Below are 21,250 nucleotides of genomic sequence, written 5' to 3'. Positions count from 1 at the left end.
TATGGGTGTCTGTTATTTTAGGAATTGAAGAACTTCTGTGGAGAAGGCTTTTTTCTTTTCTGTAGCATGCTTTATTTCACACAACTCAGTGTTTTAGTCTTTGTGGTTCAGTGCAGAACTACGGCAGCGAGGAGCGATTTCTGTGGGTAGGTTTCCTTGGAGAGAATCATAGAATCATAGAATTACTCAGGTTGGGAAGGACCTCAAAGATCATCAAGTCCAACCGCAGCCTAACCATAGTACCCTAACTCTAACAACCCTCCGCTAAATCATATCTCTGAGCACCACATCCAAACGGCTCTTAAACACATCCAGGGATGGTGACTCAACCACCTCCCTTGGGAGCCTATTCCAGTGTTTAACCACCCTTTCTGGAAAGAAGTGTTTTCTAATGTCCAACCTAAACTTACCTTGGTGCAACTTGAGGCCATAATGTTCTTTCTGTGGGTTTTGTGTGTATTTTCTGCTCAACAGGGGTCTGCTGAAAGTATTTTTCCCTGTAGCCTTGTCTCTTTGCTTGGAGTGCCCACCTACAAAAAGAGAAAACTGCTGTGATGTTTGTTCCTGTGGTGGCATTGAGAGTTTTACCAGTCTCCAGAGTCAAACAGCTGAATTAGGTTCAAATTTTATTTGCATGTAGCCATCTATTTAAACAACAACCTGCTGAATCCTTGTTAGTTGTCTTAATGGAACATGTTTAAAATGAAACCGTTCTTCGGTTGAGTTGTTTAGAAGACTCGGATATGAGTTGTTTAGAAGAATGAAATATTTAGTAAGGTATCTTCATTTCAATAACGGAATAGATTGACAGTTCTGAAGGAGCTGTTTTAATTTTTTTTTACTTGTTCATAAATTGCTTTGTACAAAGGTGACAAAATTTAACTGACTTAAGAGTATGCGTGGAGAAGACCTATGCCTATAAAATAATTGTTGGGGGAAAAAATGCTTTTTTCATAATTTCAATTTACATGTGTATTAAAAATATTTATTATTTTTACAGTAAGTGTGTAAGTTGGGACCTGGAGCACAAGTCTTAATGAAGAGTGGATGAGGGAACTCGGATTGTGTGGTCTGGAGAAGAGGAGGCTCAGGGGAGACCTTATCACTCTCTGCATCTACCTGAAAGTTAGGCCTTAAGTTGTGCCAGGAGAGACTGAAGTTGTACATTAGAAAAAATGTCAACTCCGAGAGAGTGGTCAGGTGCTGGAATGGGCTGCCCAGGGAGGTGGTGGAATCATTGTCCCTGGAGGTGCTCAAAAAGTGGTTAGATGTTGTACTGAGAGACGTGGTTTAGTGGGGAACTAGTGGAGGTCGGTGGATGGTTGGACTTGGATGATCTTGGAGGTCTTTTCCAACCTTGGTGATCCTATGATTCTAATGCTACAATTTCATAGTATGAATACATTCAAGTAGGGATTTCAGTGTATAAAACAAATATACTAAAATTGTATGACTGAAGTAGTGATATTTGAGATACTTGTGCCTCCGCAGTGTGTTATTCCCTGGAAGAGAATTTATTCTACATAAAATGTTAATCTGCTTCACTCATACTTAGTTCAGTCTTAAATATTAAACAGGAAAAAGTTAGTTAATTTTCAGAAAGAAAATAAAAACTTTACTAGGGAGAAAACTTTCCAAACATCTCAAGGGTAATGCAGAAAACTTTGGTTGCACAAATTTAAACCTCTGGTTGGGACCTCAAGATGTTATTGTACTTAATGGAGGAATTGAGTAAATAAAGGTAGGGCTCTTTTCTTGCTGTTTTTAACTTTGCAGGTGATGGAGCAGAAATAATGTGGTGGTTGTGCCAAAACCTCTGTTTGTATGACTCTCTGTTTTTCAGTTAGAAAAAAGTAGAGTGTTCTGTATTGCAGAGTGTGTGCTCACCTGTGATGCCAGTAGGAGGACAGAAGAAGTTTACTTTAGGGTTTTCTGATGACTGAATTGGAGAACACTATGGGGATGGTGTGCATTTAGAGACCAACCTGGCTTAAGCATTCGTTACACTGTATAAAAGTTATCTGTGATCTTGTTAGTGCACCTAAGTCATACCAATTAACACTTGAAAATATTTATTTTCGAACTTAAGAGTAAGGGAGCATAGAAAACGGGATGGGGAACAGCTGTTTACAATGATAGATAGTGATAGGGCAAGGGGGAATAGTTTTAAATTGAGACAGGGGAGGTTTAGGGTTAGGTATTAGGGGGCAGTTTTTCACACAGAGGGTGGTGATGCACTGGAACAGGTTGCCCAGAGAGGTTGTGGATGCCCCATCCCTGGAGGCATTCAAGGCCAGGCTGGATGTGGCTCTGGGCAGCCTGGTCTGCTGGTTGGTGACCCTGCACATAGCAGGGGGTTGAAACTAGATGGTCATTGTGGTCCTTTTCAACCCAGGCCATTCTATGATTCTGTGATGTTTGCAGACTTCTTTATTTTTAAATCAACTTATTAAAGTTCCTGTTAGTGAAGGCCCACCATTGGGTTTGAGGTGGTGATACTGTAAATCTGCAGAACTATGTATCTTCTACATCTATTTCTCAGCCTGGATGATTTTGCATAAGTTATTGCTGGCTTTGCTGTTCTTTTTACCTCTCCTTTGTCTGTCCTGTGTTACTCACAGCTTTCTGTTCTGTTACATTTTACATGAGTCTCTCTTCAGTTCTCTTTTTCTTGTGCCTTTAATTGGTGTCTGAATTTCTGTTCTCTGAAGCGCTGTTCTTGCCTATTGTGCAGGCCTTATATTCTGTGGAGTGTTACACATATTTGCTGTCTATAGTTATGATTGTTTTTTTTATTGTTTGTAGCCCCATGTGGAATCATTAAAAAAAAAATAATTGTAAGAGAAGATGTATGAAAAACAAAAGATGCAAATAATTGGGAGAAGGGCCATGTTCCCTAAAGTTACGGTAGTGAAAAGCTTATATTGAAATAGCACTTTAAAAATCTATGTTGCCAATAAAAGCTTTCTTTAAAAGATTGTCAGGTACAGATTATAAGTCCAATGGATCAGTATATTAATGTGGCCTACTGCATAAAAGCAGCCAGAAGGCCAGCTAGTATTTTATACAGTTAGTCTACAGACTGTCCCAAGTGAAAGTAATAAATCTTTACAAAATGGATTGGAGAACAGCTTAAAACAGCTGCCAGAAAGCCCTCAGTCATTTAGTGACATTAAGTAAGGCAATGTAAGAACCTAAGAAATATTTTCTTAAAGGCTTTTCTTTAAAAGGTTATTTTTATATGGTGTTCTGCTGGAGATCCGAAGTTGTTGGAAATGAAGTACTAAAATGAGTAACCTCTGAGTCTTACAGAGTGTAGCTCAACCTTGTACACTGACTGCAAATGCGTTTGAAATGGAGAATTTTTTTAGCTGGACTTTGAGGATGAGGAGGAATACCACAAAAATCATGGGTAAACTTTGTTTGCAAAGGGAAGAAAACTCAGTGCCTTAACAAAAGTCCAGCCAAAGATGTTAAAGTTTTCTGGATACAATGAATGGAGCTCTGCTTTGTGTGTTTGGCCTTAATACCAATCTCTAATCTTTGCTAGGGAGATCTGGAAGCACATGTGATGCGATATTTGAACTGCTGCTTAGCTAACTGAGTCAGAAGGAGAGAGATGGTGGAAAATGACTGTGTTAATTGTTCTTCATACAAGGATCGGGGACCAAACATAGCTTCTTTTGAGGTGTTTTTTTTTTTTTTTATGAGTGGGTTGCTGTGCCTTGGCTACTATCATAACCAGGAGAGTTTTTTCAGCCAATTGTGAGTTTGTACATTTGTCCCCATTAATGCGAAGTTGGGTAAAGATGCCAATTTTGATCCTGATAGCTTTGCAGAGTTTGATGTGAGAAGACAATGAATAGCAGTAATTTATAACATAGTGCCTTCCTTTGTACCAGGATAGAGACCGACTAATGCACTAATATACTGTGAGCTGGAGCAGGCGATGCTTCAGAGCTGAGAAAGCTGTGTGTGGAGATCACTGTAGTGAGTTTTGGAAGGAAGCCAAGGAAACATTGCAGGGTTCGCTCTGAAGGATTATATACAGTCACTCTGATCTGCATCTGAAGTACTACATCTGGTTTGATCCTCAGCTGCTGTGGAACAATTGCAGAGGTGGTGTGAGCCAAGTGAACAGTAGTGTCTGGTTAGTGAACTGCGGCCTTTTCTTCCAGGTGCACACCGCAGTACTCTTAATTAATTGCTTTCCCGGTGTTCGACGCAGGGAGGAACATAACAGTGCCCTGCTTCTTTCCAAAAGTCATGTTGCTTTAGAATTAATCATCTAATTTTCATGGGGAAAACTTTGCCTGGAGCAGCCATCCCTCTGAATTTCACTGTTGTAGTAAAGTTTAATATGCTGTGATTAGTTTTTTCTTATTTATTTATTTTTGGGTGTGTTAATGGCATCCAGTAATAAAAACTGGCAAGCAAAAGTACAGATCTAATGCAAACCATGGGGTAAAACTGGGTGGGGTTCAGTCATTTCTGCCTCTGATGATTACAAAATGTTTCATTAATAAAACTTACAGGAACCATAATGGGGAAACCCACCAAACTTCTGGTTATCAGAAATATGCGTGGTAAGTTACTTGGCCGTAAGTTTATTTGGTCTGTGTTTGTGCTCGAGTCCGCTGCAAAGATGACTTGGGATTTTACAGTTTTCTACCTGCCTCATCTCAAAAAATGATTTCATGAACATATCTTACATACATCTATGAGCATTAAAAGTATTATCTTTCCAAAGAGGAGCATTTATAATGCCATGTGAAATAGAGCTCATTTTGCATTGTATAAAAGAATAGTTGCTTTTAAAGAGCTGAAAAAAATTTTCTTTGGGAGTTATTTCTCTTGGAACAAATGGCCCTTTAAAAAAACCCACAGCATACAAAGAAACCTGTCTTCTGTTTCTGAGTTAGAAATACGATGGTGGAGTCTGCAGTGACCGCTAATGTTACACGAGGTGAACCGGAGATCTACTGTATCTTCATTTTGAGAGCTTATTCATTTCACTGTTAGAATTTTGGTGGTAATGCCTTAGTGTGTACTTCTAGTTGTTCTTTCTGTCATGTTTTATTTCACTGATGGTAATATTTAGTAAATGCAACTGTAGAGTTTTAAACTTACCAGTTACCTGAAGAAAGATCAAAGTGCTATGTGCTGCAGCAGGAGAGTATCTTTGTAACCCGAACTAGTAGACAACTGAATAGGGATGCTCCCTCTGAGGTATTGCTATTACTGGGTAAAATTTCAGGTCACAGAGGAAACTGTTGTTGAATATTAAGTACTCAAAGCAATGCAGGCCATAACGCTGTTTTTAACGAGTTATGTTTTAGCCTGCAAGCATCTGCAGGATTGGATGTGAACTATTAGAATCTCATTGACTGCTGTATAGTTGAGGAAGAGAAACAAACACACAAGTATACAATCAAACTCTTGGAATGAATTTTTTCAACTATTGGCTTGAAGGGATGGAGTTCTGCTGATACTACTCTCAATCTATTCTTTAAAGACTCATTTTACCGGCCTCAGTGGATTCTTCAGGCTGAGGGTAATAGTATGTATGTGGTTGTGCTTATGGAGGCTTATTTTAAGTGCCTAAGTACTTCAGTATTTTTGGTGTGTGTGGATACAATGAAGTTCATCTCAGATGCAATTACAGTGACTAATTTTTAGAAAAGTCTTTAGTTTGTGCCCTATTTTCACATCGAAGCATTTGAAAGTTAGACGTTATGCTTCTACAATTCACATTTTGTTGCTTGCTATAGAGTCTTTTTTTTTTTTTCCTGTGCAGAACCTGTTACCTCAAATGCCCATGAGATGGTGCTCATTGGTCTTGTTTTTGCGTGGCAGCAGGTTCTCTGCCTCTGACTTACATGTAAGAATGCAACGTTAAGCATTGCTATCTCTCTAAAAGGGGAAGAAAAAAAAAAACCAGAATAAAAAATGATTGACAGCATCTTGAATTAATACACAAAATACTCATTACAGCATTATTTTGAACTGTGCTGTAAAGACAGTCCTGACATCCTTGCTCACCATTAGGAAGATTCATTTGATGCTAGTTTGCACAAAAGATAGTTTACCACTTTATTTTTCTTGCTTAAAATTAACTTTCTAATAAATGGTTAATGGTTAAATGTCTTTATCCTTTGCCTGTTTAGATTTTTATCCTTTTTATGTTGCTGTAATCATAGAATTACTCGGGTTGGAAAGGACCTCAAAGATCAAGTCCAACCGCAGCCTAACCATAGTACCCTAACTCTAACAACCCTCCGCTAAATCATATCTCTGAGCACCACATCCAAACGGCTCTTAAACACATCCAGGGATGGTGACTCAATGACCTCCCTGGGGAGCCTATTCCAGTGCCTAACCACCCTTTCTGTAAAGAAGTGTTTCCTAACATCCAACCTAAACTTACCTTGGTGCAACTTGAGGCCATTTCCCCTTGTCTTGTCACCTGTCACCAGTGAGAAGAGACCTACCTCACTCTCACTGTAGACACCTTTCAGGTACTGGAAGAGAGTAATAAGGTCTCCCCTCAGCCTCCTCTTCCCCAGACTAAACAGCCCCAGCTCCCTCAGCCTCTCCTCATAGGGCTGATTTTCCAAGCCCTTCACTAGCCTCGTTGCCCTTCTCTGTATTTCCTTTGGATTTCCTCATACAGCTCTATGAAAGTTTTCTTTATAGCAGATGTATTCTGCTGCTAATATAAATTGGCGTGTTCTATTAAGTAATGTATTTCTGCGTGAGTTTCATTAGTTTGATTTGTTTACTTCTTTCTTGTGCCTTATGCCAGCAGTTTATCAGAGCAACACAGAACAGTGAGGCTTGAAAGCAGTGTTAAGCATTTACTAACTAAGGTGGGGATGGAAGACTCGCAGTGTTGCAAACTCCAGTGCCATTTTGCAAGACTGTACAGTTTGAGAAGCAATGCTGGGGGAAAAGCAGCAAATGAAGAGGAAGAGATTAGAGTAAAATGTCTGCCCTCTGGACATTAGGAATTCACTCTTATTCTTTCTATAACGAGGTGCCCTAATTTGGTGTTGGCAATAGAAGACTGTACACCTGCTTTAAGTTTTAGAGGAATTGGGGTATAGGATGAAGTAACCTTATTATTACTGGTTAGTTAAAACAAACAAACAAAAAACCACAAAGGCAGGGAGAACATAGAATATAATAAACATTTTCTCTTTTTAAGTCTTTGCAGTACAGCAATTACTTTTTCAGTTTGTTCAAGTTGTCACATTTCAGGTTTCTTGAGCTGCACGATCAGGAGCCTTAGCTGATCACCTGCATGGAAGAACGAGGTAGCAGGGCTGGATAGCTGTACTTGTGTTTTTGTGTGCTGAATCTCTCATGTTTGTTGTTGGTTTGCTTTTCACCATTGTAAATCTTTATTTAAAAAGTGCTTTCGGTAAGATCTCCTTTCAACAATATTTCCTAAAATATAGAAATTAAGCTTCAAATATGTGCGAGCCATGTATGAGCTATTTTCATTAAATTTCAGAATTCTATATTGATTCAAATCATGGATGAAACAACCTTCTCTGACTAGAAGAAAAGTTTCTCTTGAGGAGAAATGTATGTCAGTCTGCCAGGGTAGAGACTGCAATGAAATACTTCCGCGGTTGTGTCAGCCTATCTGAGAGGTTTCTAATGACATCGAAGTATAGAAATTATTGCTCCTCCCATGCTCCCTCTGTGGAGCAGTCAGCAGCTTGGAGCCATGGGTTGCAGAGTACCTGTTTGGACTGGGAACCTGGAAGCACTGAGGGCTGCGGTGTCAGCACGCACTGCTGAGGAGTCCATAAACTGGGGTGGTCTTTGTGTGTCTCCTGGGTAGTATGCTAGCAAACCAGGGTTGTTGACTTTTCAAGTTTATAATTTGATCAGTGATAAGCAGCTGAAAATGTGGCAATTACGGCGTCAATTTCAGTTAGCACCATTCCCTCCCGCCCTGTGCATGCTTTTTTCCAGAGTGGTGGGAAAATACTGTGGAATTGTATGCTCCAGGAAGCTCTCTGTGTTTTATGTTTGTCTTGGCTAAGGGGAGAATTTATTGAAGTCTAAATGTGTAGCAGAAATAGACCACTGATCAAATAACTATTTTCTTAAGGTCTCTCTTCCCTGCTAAAACAAATGAGTGAAAAACTGCAAGTACTGTGAGCTGTATACTTAGTTGTAGTGTGAAAGATATAAGTTACTGGATTTGGATAGGCATGTCACGGAAATGGACATAGTGTAACAGCTATGGAGTTCTGAAACAGTGCCATCTGTCTTCATCTTTGTTGGGGAAGAAACACACCAACATAATGTATAGAAAGCGTTGGTGTAACTTCAATGGTAATAGAATCTCACGTAGGTACAATTACTACTGCAGACTTGGCGTTCTGCTTGGAGGTGTGGTGATCTACACAGAAGCGTTACACCCATACCAGTGGTTCTGCTAGGGTGGCCATAGTTAGCAGTGTCCTTTTGGCTTTGTTCTCCACAGTTATTCATGTTACTCTTGGTCTTAGTTTCACACCTAAGAGGCCATGATTTATCCTATTATCAGGTTGATTGGTTGCAATCAGAGGTTCTTGCTTCATCTTTTTTTTTTTTTTAAACGGCATTTGCTTTTTCTGTTGTTGTACTCAGAAGCCTTTCTTTTATAAATAAATGTGTACATGTGTGGAAAGCCACGTGAAAATATTGTGACTGAGACCTTGATTTGATATGAATACTAAGGAATGCATGTGATCCTCAGGTAGTGTTGAATTTGGTCAGCAAAACTTCAGAGATTGTATGCCTGGAGAAGGAAAGAAATCAAAACAGCTCCTCTGTTAGAGGCTTCCAAAATCTCCAGGTCTGGCATTTAAATGAAAATGTCTTATGACTTGAAGATACTTATCTACTTGTTTGTTTATTTGTTGACTGAAGTCTTCTACCATTTGCAAAGACATTTGGGGCTTTTTTTTCCCCCCATCTTTAAATTGTGTAGTTACCCCTGTGGCCCAAGAATGCATGCCTATGATAAATGCTATGTCTGGCATGTGCTAAGTTGCAGAAACTGGGGAACTGGTTTCTTGTATTTCTGTTGTGGGCTTTTACTATTGAAGGAATGTAAAGGAAGTTATATTGGTCTACAGTGGCCACAACTAGGAAGCACAGTAAGGAACAAACAAACATATAACTTGGATATGGAATAAAACAGATTTTATTAAAAATAATACTGTTTGTTTTCATGGATTTAACCTCTCCTTTTATAGTGGTACTTTATGTTCAAGTTGAAGAGTTTTTCATAAAGGCAGATGTTCTCTCATTCATTGTCTCACCAAAGCACAATTTATTGTTCAGTTATTGTTCCCACTTTTCACAGGGAAAATCGTAGTGTAAGAAAAACCGTTTAATGTACTCCTATGCTATTTGGATACAGCTTTTTTCAGGTTGTGCACTATCAATCATAGATAATACTTGGGTTTTGAATAGCAGGTTTGTGTGTGAAAAATGTTTAAGTATCCTTCTAAATTCTTAGATTCCTTTGAGTGTAGCAATTCCCGAACAAACCTTGTTGCCTTGGAAGTCTGGGTACATGATAGGATGGGTTTGATGATGAAGAAATGCTGAGAACTCTATTAGTACTGTTGTCAGAATTTTAGGTAAATTGCTGAATTTGGTGTTCGGGTAGTTTGAGTTGGTTGGAAAAAGCATTTATCAGGGAAGACTTGGGAGAACTTAATTGGAAGAACAGGAGGGCATGTTTGTGGGCAGCAGTGAGAATAAATGCAACATTAGTAATCTTTCTTGTGTGTTTCTTTTTCAGTGTCTTTTGTTTCTTTGATTTTAAGTGTAAGTAATATGCTTTCTTTACTTTTGTATCTTTTCCTTGGACAAAATTTCCATTCAGTCATTACCTATATGGTGAGATAAGGGACAAAGACAAATGGAGGAGGGGGAGAGACTTAGGCTAATAGTAGGAGCTTCTGTACTAGGAAGAAAACAGAAGCAGAACACGGTGATGTGGCCAACTGTGGCTAGTTGAGGATTCCAGACCTGAATTGCCCATTAATTATCTTAAGCTGTGATGGCTTTTGTTTCTCTTTGCTATGGAACTTTAACTTTCTGGTATCCAAACTCTTACCCATCTCCACTTCAGCTGAAGCAGACGATCTTTGCCAATTCTGAGAAGGCAGGTGTGGTGTTTTCCAGCTGTTCTGAATCAAAACAGTATCAGAAATGGCAAAAGCAGATGTGCTGGGTTCTTGGTTTCTGTGTAATTTGTAATCCAGTACCTTTAACTGTGCTGAAACGGCACTGTTCATCTGCTGAGCTATGAAATGTAGTGGCTGCTGAGGAGCTGGCATAGATTTGCTTCTTACGTGGTATATGACACTGTGGCTTTCAGTAGGAGAGGAAATCCTGAACACCTGTGAAATCTGATGAAGTCTGTCAGAGCTTTAGTGGTAAACAGATTATTCTCTTCATCCTGGGTTCTCTTTTGGCTTTTTGAGCTTCAATTTAGTCTTCTGGTAAGGCTATTTCTTGCTATTCAGAACAATTCTGTGTTCTGAACATCTTCTGTTTTACTCTTTTTACTTGATTTCCTTTGTTCCTTTAGCCTTTTACTCCTTGCTTGTTATCCTCGTGTCCCTATCAGCTTGTAAGACACATTCAAACGTGTTTCTTAGAGCTCATAACCTTGTTGTAGTCTAGCATTCCACTGTTACACTGTTCTTGGTACTTCGTGAATATTAAAAGTTGACATCCTGTTTAAATGAAAAGTTATGTAAAGGAGTGATATTTATGTATATTTGCTCAGGTGTGGTGTCACTGTTACATTGGTTGGTTGGTTTGTTTTTATTGAGTGGATTATAGGTTTAATGTGGAGACACGAGGTGAGTCCTCTCTTTGGACTCGGTAGTGGTTCATGTCATGTCGCTAATTGCTTATCATTTGGGCTCCTTCTTAGAGGGGAGGGACCTGCACAGCTTGATAACTGAGCTATGGTTTAATGCTTTTTTCTAAGTGAAGAGTGGGTCAGTTTTGTTTGTTGATGGGTGTTGTTTCTAGACTTGCCAAAAACTGAAGTACCATGTGTGAAGTTAATTGTCTGGACTGTGAGATATATATATGTGTATGTATGTATCTTTTTTGTAACTTTCTGGTAAATTCAAATAAAAATGATAGATAACTTTTAGAAGTGAAGGTAGGAAGGGAAGTGCTGGGATAATGACGTGAATGGCATGGTACAGTGCTTTGCTATCTGCTTCGTGTCTTTGAGTTTAAATGCAGAGTATAGTAACTGGAGCTGACTTTCTTCTACTGGCTGTCATGAAATGACAGATTTCTGATTTTTAAAATGTCACAGCCATAAATCATTAGTTTGCTAAGATTGCACTTGCAAGCTATTAAAGAACATGGCAGTATTTACTGTAGATAAATGCAAATTTAAAAAGGTTCTCTGTATCATGGTTTAAATGATTTATTTACTTTCAATCCATATATGAATCTGATGTGATGTAAAATTCAGGGTATTTCATTTCCTGTATAGAGCTACAAATTTGCATGTTATTAAACCATCTCTTGGAGTTATATCTTTCTTGTGTACCTTAAACAACATCACAGGTTCAGGTGCATTGGAAAAAAAAATATAACACAGACAGAATTTAATGCTACTAATACAAAAGCTGGAAAGATTAATTTCAGGTGGAATTAGATACAGTCTATGTCGACACTAACATCTTTTGAGATCTGTAATATAAACTAAACTTGGAAAACTGCCAGGTTTTGTAAATATGTCCTTAGCCACTATGTGGAGTATATTACAAGTCAATTTTGTCTTGAAATTGATTTGCAAGAGATCAGCTTGGTAATCCTTAGTCTCTTTAGGAATGCTAAATAAAGTGTGCAGTAGCATTGCCTCCACAGTGTTCTGCTTGGAACAAAAGCCCTTGGAAGAGTCACTTCTGCACGCTCTCCTCCTTTATTCTCCAAAGCGATAACGCCCCACTGTAGCTGACCCTGTTAAATGGCCTGCAGATGTGCTGGGCAAGCCCACTCTTTGGTCTGTGCCAGAGTGGGCTTTCCTACTTGGAGGGGGGGGGGGGGGGGAGGGGGGGGCGGGGAAGAAGGGTTCTTTTCTTTTTTTGTAGGAGAGATTTGAATTTTGCTTATCATTTCACTTAAAACATGGATTGTTTGTTCCCTTTCTAAGAGGGTGATTCCATTTCTTTTTTTTTTTTTTTTTTTTTGCTATGTACTTCAAAAAAGATTTAAATACAGAAATGTATGAAAATTGAATTTCACAGTGCCTTCCATTTGTATTTAAAAACATTGCATAGAACTAATTCATCCTTGTACTGTTCTGTTTGCCTTGGGCCTTCAACTGCACACTAAGAACGGAACTAATTGTGTTAGTGGGCTACTTTGATATAAAAATGCGTGCAAGCAGAGTGAGAATATAAGATTATTAGCTACAGCAAATAGAGCGTAATTGATTGCAGCATGGCTGTCTTTTAGAACTTCTTTTCTCCTTCTTTGGGAGGGGGGAAAACAGGTAAACATAACTACCATAAAGATCCTGAGGTGCATTCCACCTATGGGGACAAGAATTGTGCTTTTTTCCATTATTTCAGCTGATGGAGATAAACTGTCCTGAGGCACCCTCTTAAAGAAAAAAAAATGGTGGCAGTAGTGGACTCTTCACACCTTTTGTGCACCTGTTACATTTATTTTTAAGCATCTTTCTAAAGGAGAGACTGAGTAAAGCATTTGTTTTAATACAGAACATTGAATATAAATAACAAATAGAAGCAATGGGGATAAAGTATCGTGGTGCAGGGCCACTATCATTGTACCTATTTTAAAATGAACCTTTATTTGCTGGGCAAACAAAAGTGTAGGCTTTGTTAGGAGCCTGGCAGCAGCAAGAGAAAGCATAGTTAAGGAAAAAAATAAAATGTACACCCTCCGCAGCCCTTCCTTTTTCCCTTAGAAAGCAAGGGAGATGTGTACTATCTATTCTTTTGTTTGAGTGTGACTGTTGGGTGGGAGGAAACTGATGACTTCAGCCTTCTGTAGCATCAGGAAAAGTTTCTGCAAGGGGTTGGAGGTTGTGGGTTATTACTTTGGTGGGAGATAAGAGTGAATAGAATATTGCACAGAATATTTCATTGCTATTTACTGTTAATCGTAAGCATAACAACTCAGGTGAACCCATCTTCTTCATGTTCGTGTTCTCCAGGAGTAGCTTTCAGACTTCATCACTGAGGGTTTGGAAATGTGGATGGTATGTGTGTGCTTGTTTGCTTTTCACTTGGAGCCAACTGACATAAAATTGTGATGAAACCAGGATCGTTTTTGAATAGCAAAGCTATTTGTAAATAGAAGTAAACTGTAGCGTGTATATTAAGTGTTTACCTGTTGGAAATCATCAGGACAGCTCCAGCAGATTTTTCTTGATGCTTAGCTTATGTAAGGACCTTATTCAAATGAATAAATTTCAGTTGGTTATTAGCTTTGTACATGCAGCTTTGTGGGTCTTGGTTAAGCATAAATTTTAAGATTTCTGTTGAGATAGAGTTGGCGTTCTATTTAGCTACTGACTCTATTTTTCCCTTCATGAGATAGACTTTTTCCAGTGGCTGGATGTCAGCCACATCCCTTATTTTGGGCATACTAAGGAAGCAACTCTGAGATTATGCGATCAGCTCAGTAGGTGTTTTCTCGTGACTTTGGGGAGCAAAACAAATAGATTTTTCTTTCTGTGTGGCTTATTAAGTAACCACAAGGAAGGGGAAGCTCTGTAGAAGTGTAAAGCCTTCTTTAGAGATTAGGGGTAAAACTGTGAAAATCCAACTCTGTAGTTGTCCCAGGTGTTTGGATTTTCACAAAGAAAAACTGACTATGGTCTTGGAATTGTTTTTTTCTTCTCTCTATTACAGTGGATTAAATACTTTCTCACATTTTCCTGCAAGCTTTTGAAATGTTTTGTATTTCGTAATGACTTAAAATCAGATTCATAGCCTAGATCATGATCTTTCACTGAAGTGGAGTTTGTATTTATTCTGGATGATTTTCTGCTTACTGAAGTTTGTAAGTTGCTCACTTAAAGGGTGCACCATCTCATTTAGGTCTTGGATTTCTTCTTCCATTTTAGATCAGGTGAAAGGTTCACAGGAAAGAGAGATTTGGTATGTTTAAATGCGTAGATGAACACTGCTGTTTCCAATCAGCTATATCTAGAAACACTTTACTGAAAATCTTGAGCTGTTGGTTTAGTTTATATATATATATTAAGGTAAATATTAATGGCAAAATGTAAAATTTGTCAAGATGTGTTTGAATACTTTGAATACTGCACTTTAAAACCATTCCTATAAGCTTACAGTTAATTCTATGCTGCAGGCCAGGGAAAGAAAACGTTATGCCACCCTGTAGGTTGCTATAAAGATTGTTTATGCAGCTCAGCCTAAGACTTAAAATACGTTGAATTGGAGAATTTTGAAAAATGTACTGTGCGACATTAGAGACCAAATCACGCTAAAGTGCAAGGAAAGACTATACATCAGTTCAAAGGCTACATTATTCAAAAAAATACAACCATAAAAAGGTAATAAGATTACATTCTCACACTTCATGGCTAGTAAGGTGCATTAAGCTGCTCAGATATTCATAACTTACTGTGACATTTGGGAAGATTACATTTTGCTGTGCACAGCCATTACTGCAGCTCAGATAATAACTAGCCAATGCATGGACCTGGATTATGATCCCTGTCATTGGAAACAAATTTGTGTTTTGAAGGTTGATCAGTTTCAAATCACCATTAGAAAGGGTTAATATGACATACTGGGGTGTGTGTGTGCTTATGTGTATCTAATGGGGATGCATACATACAGTACATCACCTGCGCTGTGCCTTCAGTATATTGCTTTCTCCATCAATATTTTTGTCCTCATTTTCCCTTAAAGGAAATGTTAAAATAGTAATTATTTCTTCCATCACATCTTATTTCTGGGATATACTTGCTGAAATGCTTATTTTTGCAGATTAGATTGGAAGCCTGATTTGACAGCTTCCTGGATGGGTGGTTACTGATAATAGTGTATCTAGCCAAAAGTGAAAAATTGGTGATGTAGACTATAAGGTGAAGGTAAGGTCACCTCTTGTAGTTTTATATGGTTTTGGTGTGAAAATTGATGGTTGGCTGGTTAGTTAAAACCAAGTGCATAAAGAGTTGAATTTGTTGTTCAGAATTAGCAGGTGTTTCGTGGCTAGAATTTAACCTTCAGTTGTTCTGCACACAGAATGCGGTATAGTCTTTGCTTCTCACCTGGATGGTGAGAGAGGGACTGGCTTCTTGAGGAATACCTCTGTTTTGTAGGTTGTGATACATTTCATATAAAACAAAGTGTGATACTAGCAGGGCATTTTACGTGTTTCACAAGTGTCATTCAGTTATGAAAGCGCCTCGTACCTTTTTCTTTGCATTTGTTTTGCGATACTTCTGCTCTAACCCATTCTCTTCAGCTATTCAATGACCCTTGAATTCTACTTTGCCATGCTTGAGGTAGGTCCCCGCTGCATCTTAGGGAAGGTGAAAAGTGAGGCTCAGGGAATGCTAATGACTTGATAGATTTGTTTTGAGTGAGTTGACAGGGCGAGTTGATATAGAGAAGCTGGGAATATAATTTAAGTCTGCCCATTCAGTTCCTGTGGTTTCCCTGAATATTAAGAAAGCATCTGATAAGAAATTGCATAATTATTTTTCGTGACCAAGAGAGGTGAAAATGGAAAAGTGTAAATTACTATTTAGAAATTGTTACCGTGAGACATTGTCTATTCTGTCATAGAAATAGTAACTTTCTCTGCTTCTTGTGGTGCTTGGCATTACTGATTTATGTCCAGAAGACCAAAGATTGCTTCTTCAATGTGACAAGATTTAGTCACTTGAGGAAAATGTATGGTAATTTCAGTAGTTAATGAAGAGCATATATTCTGTTCTGTTGCGTAAGTTTATCTTCAGATCCTGCCTAGCTGAAAGAGATTGTGGGAGTTAAGATGGAAGCAGCTTAGTCTATGCATTTTAGGGCAGTTTTAATATGGTGTGATTTTGGCAAGTGGACTTAATGAGGGTGTTAATGATCAAAGGAACACCGTATATGACAGAAGTGAAGTCTTTTACTCTACAAACTTGTTGAACTGAGGAGCCGATATACTTTTGTGAGTTATGAGGTTGAGTCAATCCTGTCTGAATTCCACTTTCTGTGCAATAGGCAAGTATGTATGGCATGTAATAGGCAAGTATGGCTCATTTTTAAGTTAATTATAGTTATAACCTACAAGAAGAGTTGAAAAGAGATTGGGGTAGAGGCTAGTATCATCTACCTTTGCATCAGCTAGAATTTTTATTTTATTAAGTAAGAAAAACCCAAACAACAGAATGAAGTAGGTTACTTCCTTATTTCCCCCTTCATTCACTTGGCACATACAATTAGTTGCCTGGGTTATGTTCAAACAAAGTCTGCGTCTAGGTGACCTGAAATACAGGATTTAAGTACCTGGGTCGAGACAAAGTCAAAGGCTTTAAACAGTGATGCGGTTTCATGTTCATCCAAATGTAGCAAGGCTTTACTTCCTTTTAGTACCTCTAGCTACTAATGAAACTGGCATTTAGTATTTAACGAGCTTTATTTAGTATCTCAGGAATGACTCTTAAGTGATTGTAATGAGCAGTATTTCTGATGTGCCTCAGGTTCTTTTGGCTAGAGTAGTGCACAGATTTGAGGAGTGTTAGGCACATGCAAAGGAAAGCTTTTAGGGCCGCTCTAGGCCATCTAAGGGATCCTAGTTGACCTTCCTCACCTGTCTTGAAATATTCATGTGGACTGTTCACTTCTCAGCTGTGTGGGGTGGCTCAGGCCATCCAGTATTGCTTATTAACCCAAGAGTTCTCGTGCAGCAATTGCCTGATGGTTACTGACACCTCAGGAGCACCTTTTGTTGAAGTTGCACATCAAAGCTTGAAATAGAGGAAAAATAAGACTTGGAATATTGATATTGACCTTGCTATATCTTTTTAGTTTATACGTTTGATAGTTTTCTTCTTGCAGAATTAATAACTTCAATTGTGGAATGGTGTTTTGACTTTTTTTTTTTTTAATATTTTGTCTGAAAGCTTGTTGGAGGCCAATTTGACTTGGAAATGAACTTTATCATCCAAGAAGGAGAGGGCATTACCTGCATGGTAGAACTGCTGGATAAATGTGACATCTCCTGTCAGGCTGAGGTGTGGAGCATGTTTACAGCTATCTTGAAAAAAAGTATACGCAATCTACAAGCGTGCACAGAAGTGGGGCTGGTTGAACAAGTGCTCAAGAGGATTGATAGAGCTGACAACATGATTGCAGGTACAACTTCACCTACTATATGAGTCAGATTGTATTTTCATTATGTAAAATCTCATGGGAACTCTTAATAATGAAGCAACAGAAATTTGACATAGCATCTTAATAAGTATTTATATTGTTGTTCTCCTTTCAGATCTCTTAGTGGATATGCTGGGTGTGTTGGCTAGCTACAACCTGACGGTTCGAGAGCTAAAGTTATTCTTCAGCAAACTTCAAGGAGAAAAAGGGAGATGGGTAAAATAAAATAAAATAAAGAACAAAAGCCATATTTATAGTGTTGTTTGTATTTTTATATTCCTGTTTTTCCTAATGTTCCCATGTTAAAAGACTGATAGCCTTTTATATATGTTTATATGTACATATATATTTATATATATGTATACAGTTTTTATATATATATGTGTGTGTGTGTATATATATAATGTATATGTATGTGTAAATATATATGTGTGTGTGTGTTCTACCAGGAAATAAAGGATACCTACTGTTATTGTATCATTTTTACTTAAATCTTTTTTACTTAAAAGCAATTAAAGCAGTTAAACTACATAGAGTAGTGCAGCGATTACATTAAATTTAAACTTCTGGATATATCGGCTGGATTGATCTTTTTGAACACCTGGGAATGATACAGTGGTTCTAAGCATGTGTTTTCATACACGTGTTTATTTTTGTAGTCCCAGTTGCTTGAAATTGAAGGAAAAAAAAACACAAATGGTTTTTGGAAGATGAAAAATAAGATGGAAATCAATGGAAATTGTATATATGTGCATATCAGTATATTTGTATTTTCATATTGTCTTTACCTGAAAGATTTTATCCTGTTAGGAAAGTGAGCATTTCTAGGAAAAACTGAAATGAAAGTGAGTGCTGACTGAAATGTTACATTTCCTGTTTTCTCCTGTTCTGCATGAACTAGAGAAACAGAAAAGGATGCCCAATTACAGTTGAGAGCCTTCTTCCTTAAAGTAAAATTCTTTTGTTTTGAATGCCAGCAGATCAGCTTTCTGACACAAAGTTTTTGCTTTGCTTTACCTACCAATTGTTTTACCTACTTGGATTTTTAATTCCACTCCTGTGATCTCTAAATACCCTGCCTAGTGCTGGGAGAAGTCAGGTCGGTGTCTTTGTTTCTTTGAAATAATTTAATAAATACATATTCAATGAGAGAGGCAATAACATAGCAAATTTTAAAAAGAACTTGTGAAATAACTTGTTCACATAAAAAAAAAAAAACAACCCTATATAGGGTTTAAAATTAATAAGTGAACATACAGAATATATTCAACCATAGCTGAATTAAAGTTGTCTTTGTAACGTTAACTTTTCATTTCCTGGCGCTCTGCTATTTGCATTTAATTTCCCTTTCTTTATTAAAGACTAAATATAGAGGAATAGAAGAGAAAAATGCCACAAGGGCTTTGCTATTGACTTGCTTAAGTCCATAAATCTTAAAATCAGCAGTGCTTTAAAGATACAAAGTATCAGGCTACAACGCAAATTGCCAAGTTGAATTCTATGGCGCTGAAGACATCTGAACAGATCTCACTGTTTCCTTCTTCAATTTTTTTAATTCAGATTTATGAAACATAATTTATCTGACTATAATTTTAGTACATTTAAAATACTTGTAATGGATCATGTAAAGCTGGATTTTCAGAGTGGTTGCTTACAAGGGAAAAAGAGCACCTCCAGAAAAAAGGAAGGGGTAGTAAAACTGTAGTTTGAAAATAAATTTACTGGAAAGCTGTGGAGTGGTAAAAGAAGACATGCAAAAGTATTTTCTATCACTGTGACCAGTATGTGCTGGATTTCTGCTGTGAGCTCATACGCTTGATTTGGAGGTTTTAGTTGCTGAGTGTTACAACAAAATTAATGCAGAATTAGGATTGTGGTGGGGAAGTGTTCACAGTAAGTGAGCATTCAATTCAGGTGCTACATATCGCTATTGAGACTTGAACCTTCCTCATAGACTTTTATGAAGGAGTATATTCTAACCACAGTATCTTTCACCTAGTGCATGACTGTAAACTTGATGGAAGGTCATCTTGTCTGCTATTTTTCTTCTACCTGTCTTGCCTGTGCTTTCACAAGTTTCACGTGGCCAAAATCCAAAATTGTCCAAGAATTGCATTTGTTTTTCCCCAACTGGTTTTCATCTGGGTCAGTTCATTTTTTTTAGCTTACTTCAAATCCACGCAAATGGTAAAGCTGATGGGAGTCGGCAAGCAGTGGTGGTGCTTAGCATTCAGAGTCATTTTAGTTTATGCTGAATGACATTGGCTATGACTTTAAAGTCCTTAATTTAGTTATCCCATTAATTGTATTTCAGTGCACCTAGGCTAGCGAGTATCCATATCCATAATTCTCTATTAATGTTTATTGAAAACGTTGAGTGTTTTAGTAGAGTGTTACTCAGTCATGTGCAAAGCTTGCAAATATGTCAACTTTTTTTTTTTGTATGTAGAGTATTTTCTATCTTATGGACGTGTTTTATTTATTTCCAAATCTAAAAATTCTTTTTGACAGCCACCACATGCTGGGAAATTGTTGTCTGTGTTAAAACACATGCCTCAGAAGTATGGACCTGATGCCTTCTTCAACTTTCCAGGAAAAAGTGCTGCAGTATGTAGATATTTTAAATCCCTTGTTTGTTATTTTACTACTGCCATTGGCTATTTTCACCCCTATTTTTCTCTTAATCCATCTGTCATTGTTACAGCAGTAGTCTTAGCAGAATTTTTTTTTCTCTACCTGTTACCTATATCATGTATAACCAGATAATTCTTATAACAAATGTATGTAACGACTATGGAAGGACAAATAGCAATACCTAAAGAATGGACGTAAATTAAGTCTTTACCCCTGCCTCGAGCAGTTGAGTTAAATCTTGTAACAAGGAGAATGTGAAGAATGTCTGCTTTTCACTTCTTTATTCGTGAGAATAGTGTTTATATTAGTAGACAGTATGTGTGGGCAATGCCTTACTCCTAGAAACCTTAGTCAGTGAAACTGCACAAAGTATGGCTATACTTGTGCCATTTGTTATTTCTCTAGTGGTCAGTGTGAATATTGTGTAATGTATAGCAATTATCTGAGAAAATGCAGATTGTAGACATGTATAGGTTGAATACTACAGAGGGAAGGTTAGATTTAGCAGTTAGTCTTTTATCATAATTGTTCAGGTGACTTTTATTTGTTTTGAAGTTCTGTGCTGCTCACTTGAAAAAGAATTTGAAACTAAATGGGTAGTTGTAAATGCTGTATGTGGCTGGCTTTCTGTGAGAAGTATCAAAGCTTTCACTTCCAAAACTGTAGCATGAAATAGTATGTTCACAATCCCATACTTAAATCAGAATAAAATTTACCTGGTATCTCTTTACTAGGTAGTGTATTTTTGTTGTTGTTTTCTTCCCCCCCCCCCCCCCCCCCAAATCCGTTACTTTTCTGCTTAGATGTCTTAGCTTTTATATAACTAAAGGTATTACCCAGGACACCTGATCTTGATGTTGACCTTCACCAAGCTGATGGCATAATAAGTTTTTATTTAAAGACTGAAAAATGCAGACTACCAGAATTGTGCTGCTGTAATTACATCTACCACATACAGCAGAACTTGGCAGTAGACACGTTTTCTGTTCACTTAGGCTACTTATGTACGTGTTTGTGTTTAACTTCTGATAATAGCATTGAGTGCTTGAACTGTATATGGTATTGGGGTGCTTCACTAACTGCAGAGGGAACATTCTCACTGATTTTTAACACATGAAATCTTAGCAATTAAGTATTTGATATACTTCATAACCACTGTGATTTAAACCAAATGATAGTGCTACCAGTCCTGAAAG

At 37.7% G+C, this 21,250-nt stretch overlaps 1 protein-coding gene across 3 annotated transcripts in view; it reads left to right on the top strand.

Moving 5' to 3' along the window:
* Positions 1-21,250, top strand: part of LRBA (LPS responsive beige-like anchor protein) — a 372,868-nt gene that overhangs the window by 17,442 nt on the left and 334,176 nt on the right. For all 3 annotated transcript variants that reach the window (XM_040699152.2, XM_040699153.2, XM_015276673.4), the window contains exons 3-5: positions 17,171-17,402; positions 17,536-17,636; positions 19,932-20,027. In XM_040699152.2, coding sequence (XP_040555086.1) covers positions 17,171-17,402; positions 17,536-17,636; positions 19,932-20,027 — 429 coding nt within the window. The remainder of the gene's footprint in view (positions 1-17,170; positions 17,403-17,535; positions 17,637-19,931; positions 20,028-21,250) is intronic.

The sequence above is a fragment of the Gallus gallus genome, chromosome 4 (assembly GCF_016699485.2).
Source record: "Gallus gallus isolate bGalGal1 chromosome 4, bGalGal1.mat.broiler.GRCg7b, whole genome shotgun sequence".
NCBI lineage: Eukaryota > Metazoa > Chordata > Aves > Galliformes > Phasianidae > Gallus > Gallus gallus.
Note: the sequence above shows the minus strand (reverse complement) of the source record. Positions and strands in the feature narration are given on the sequence as shown.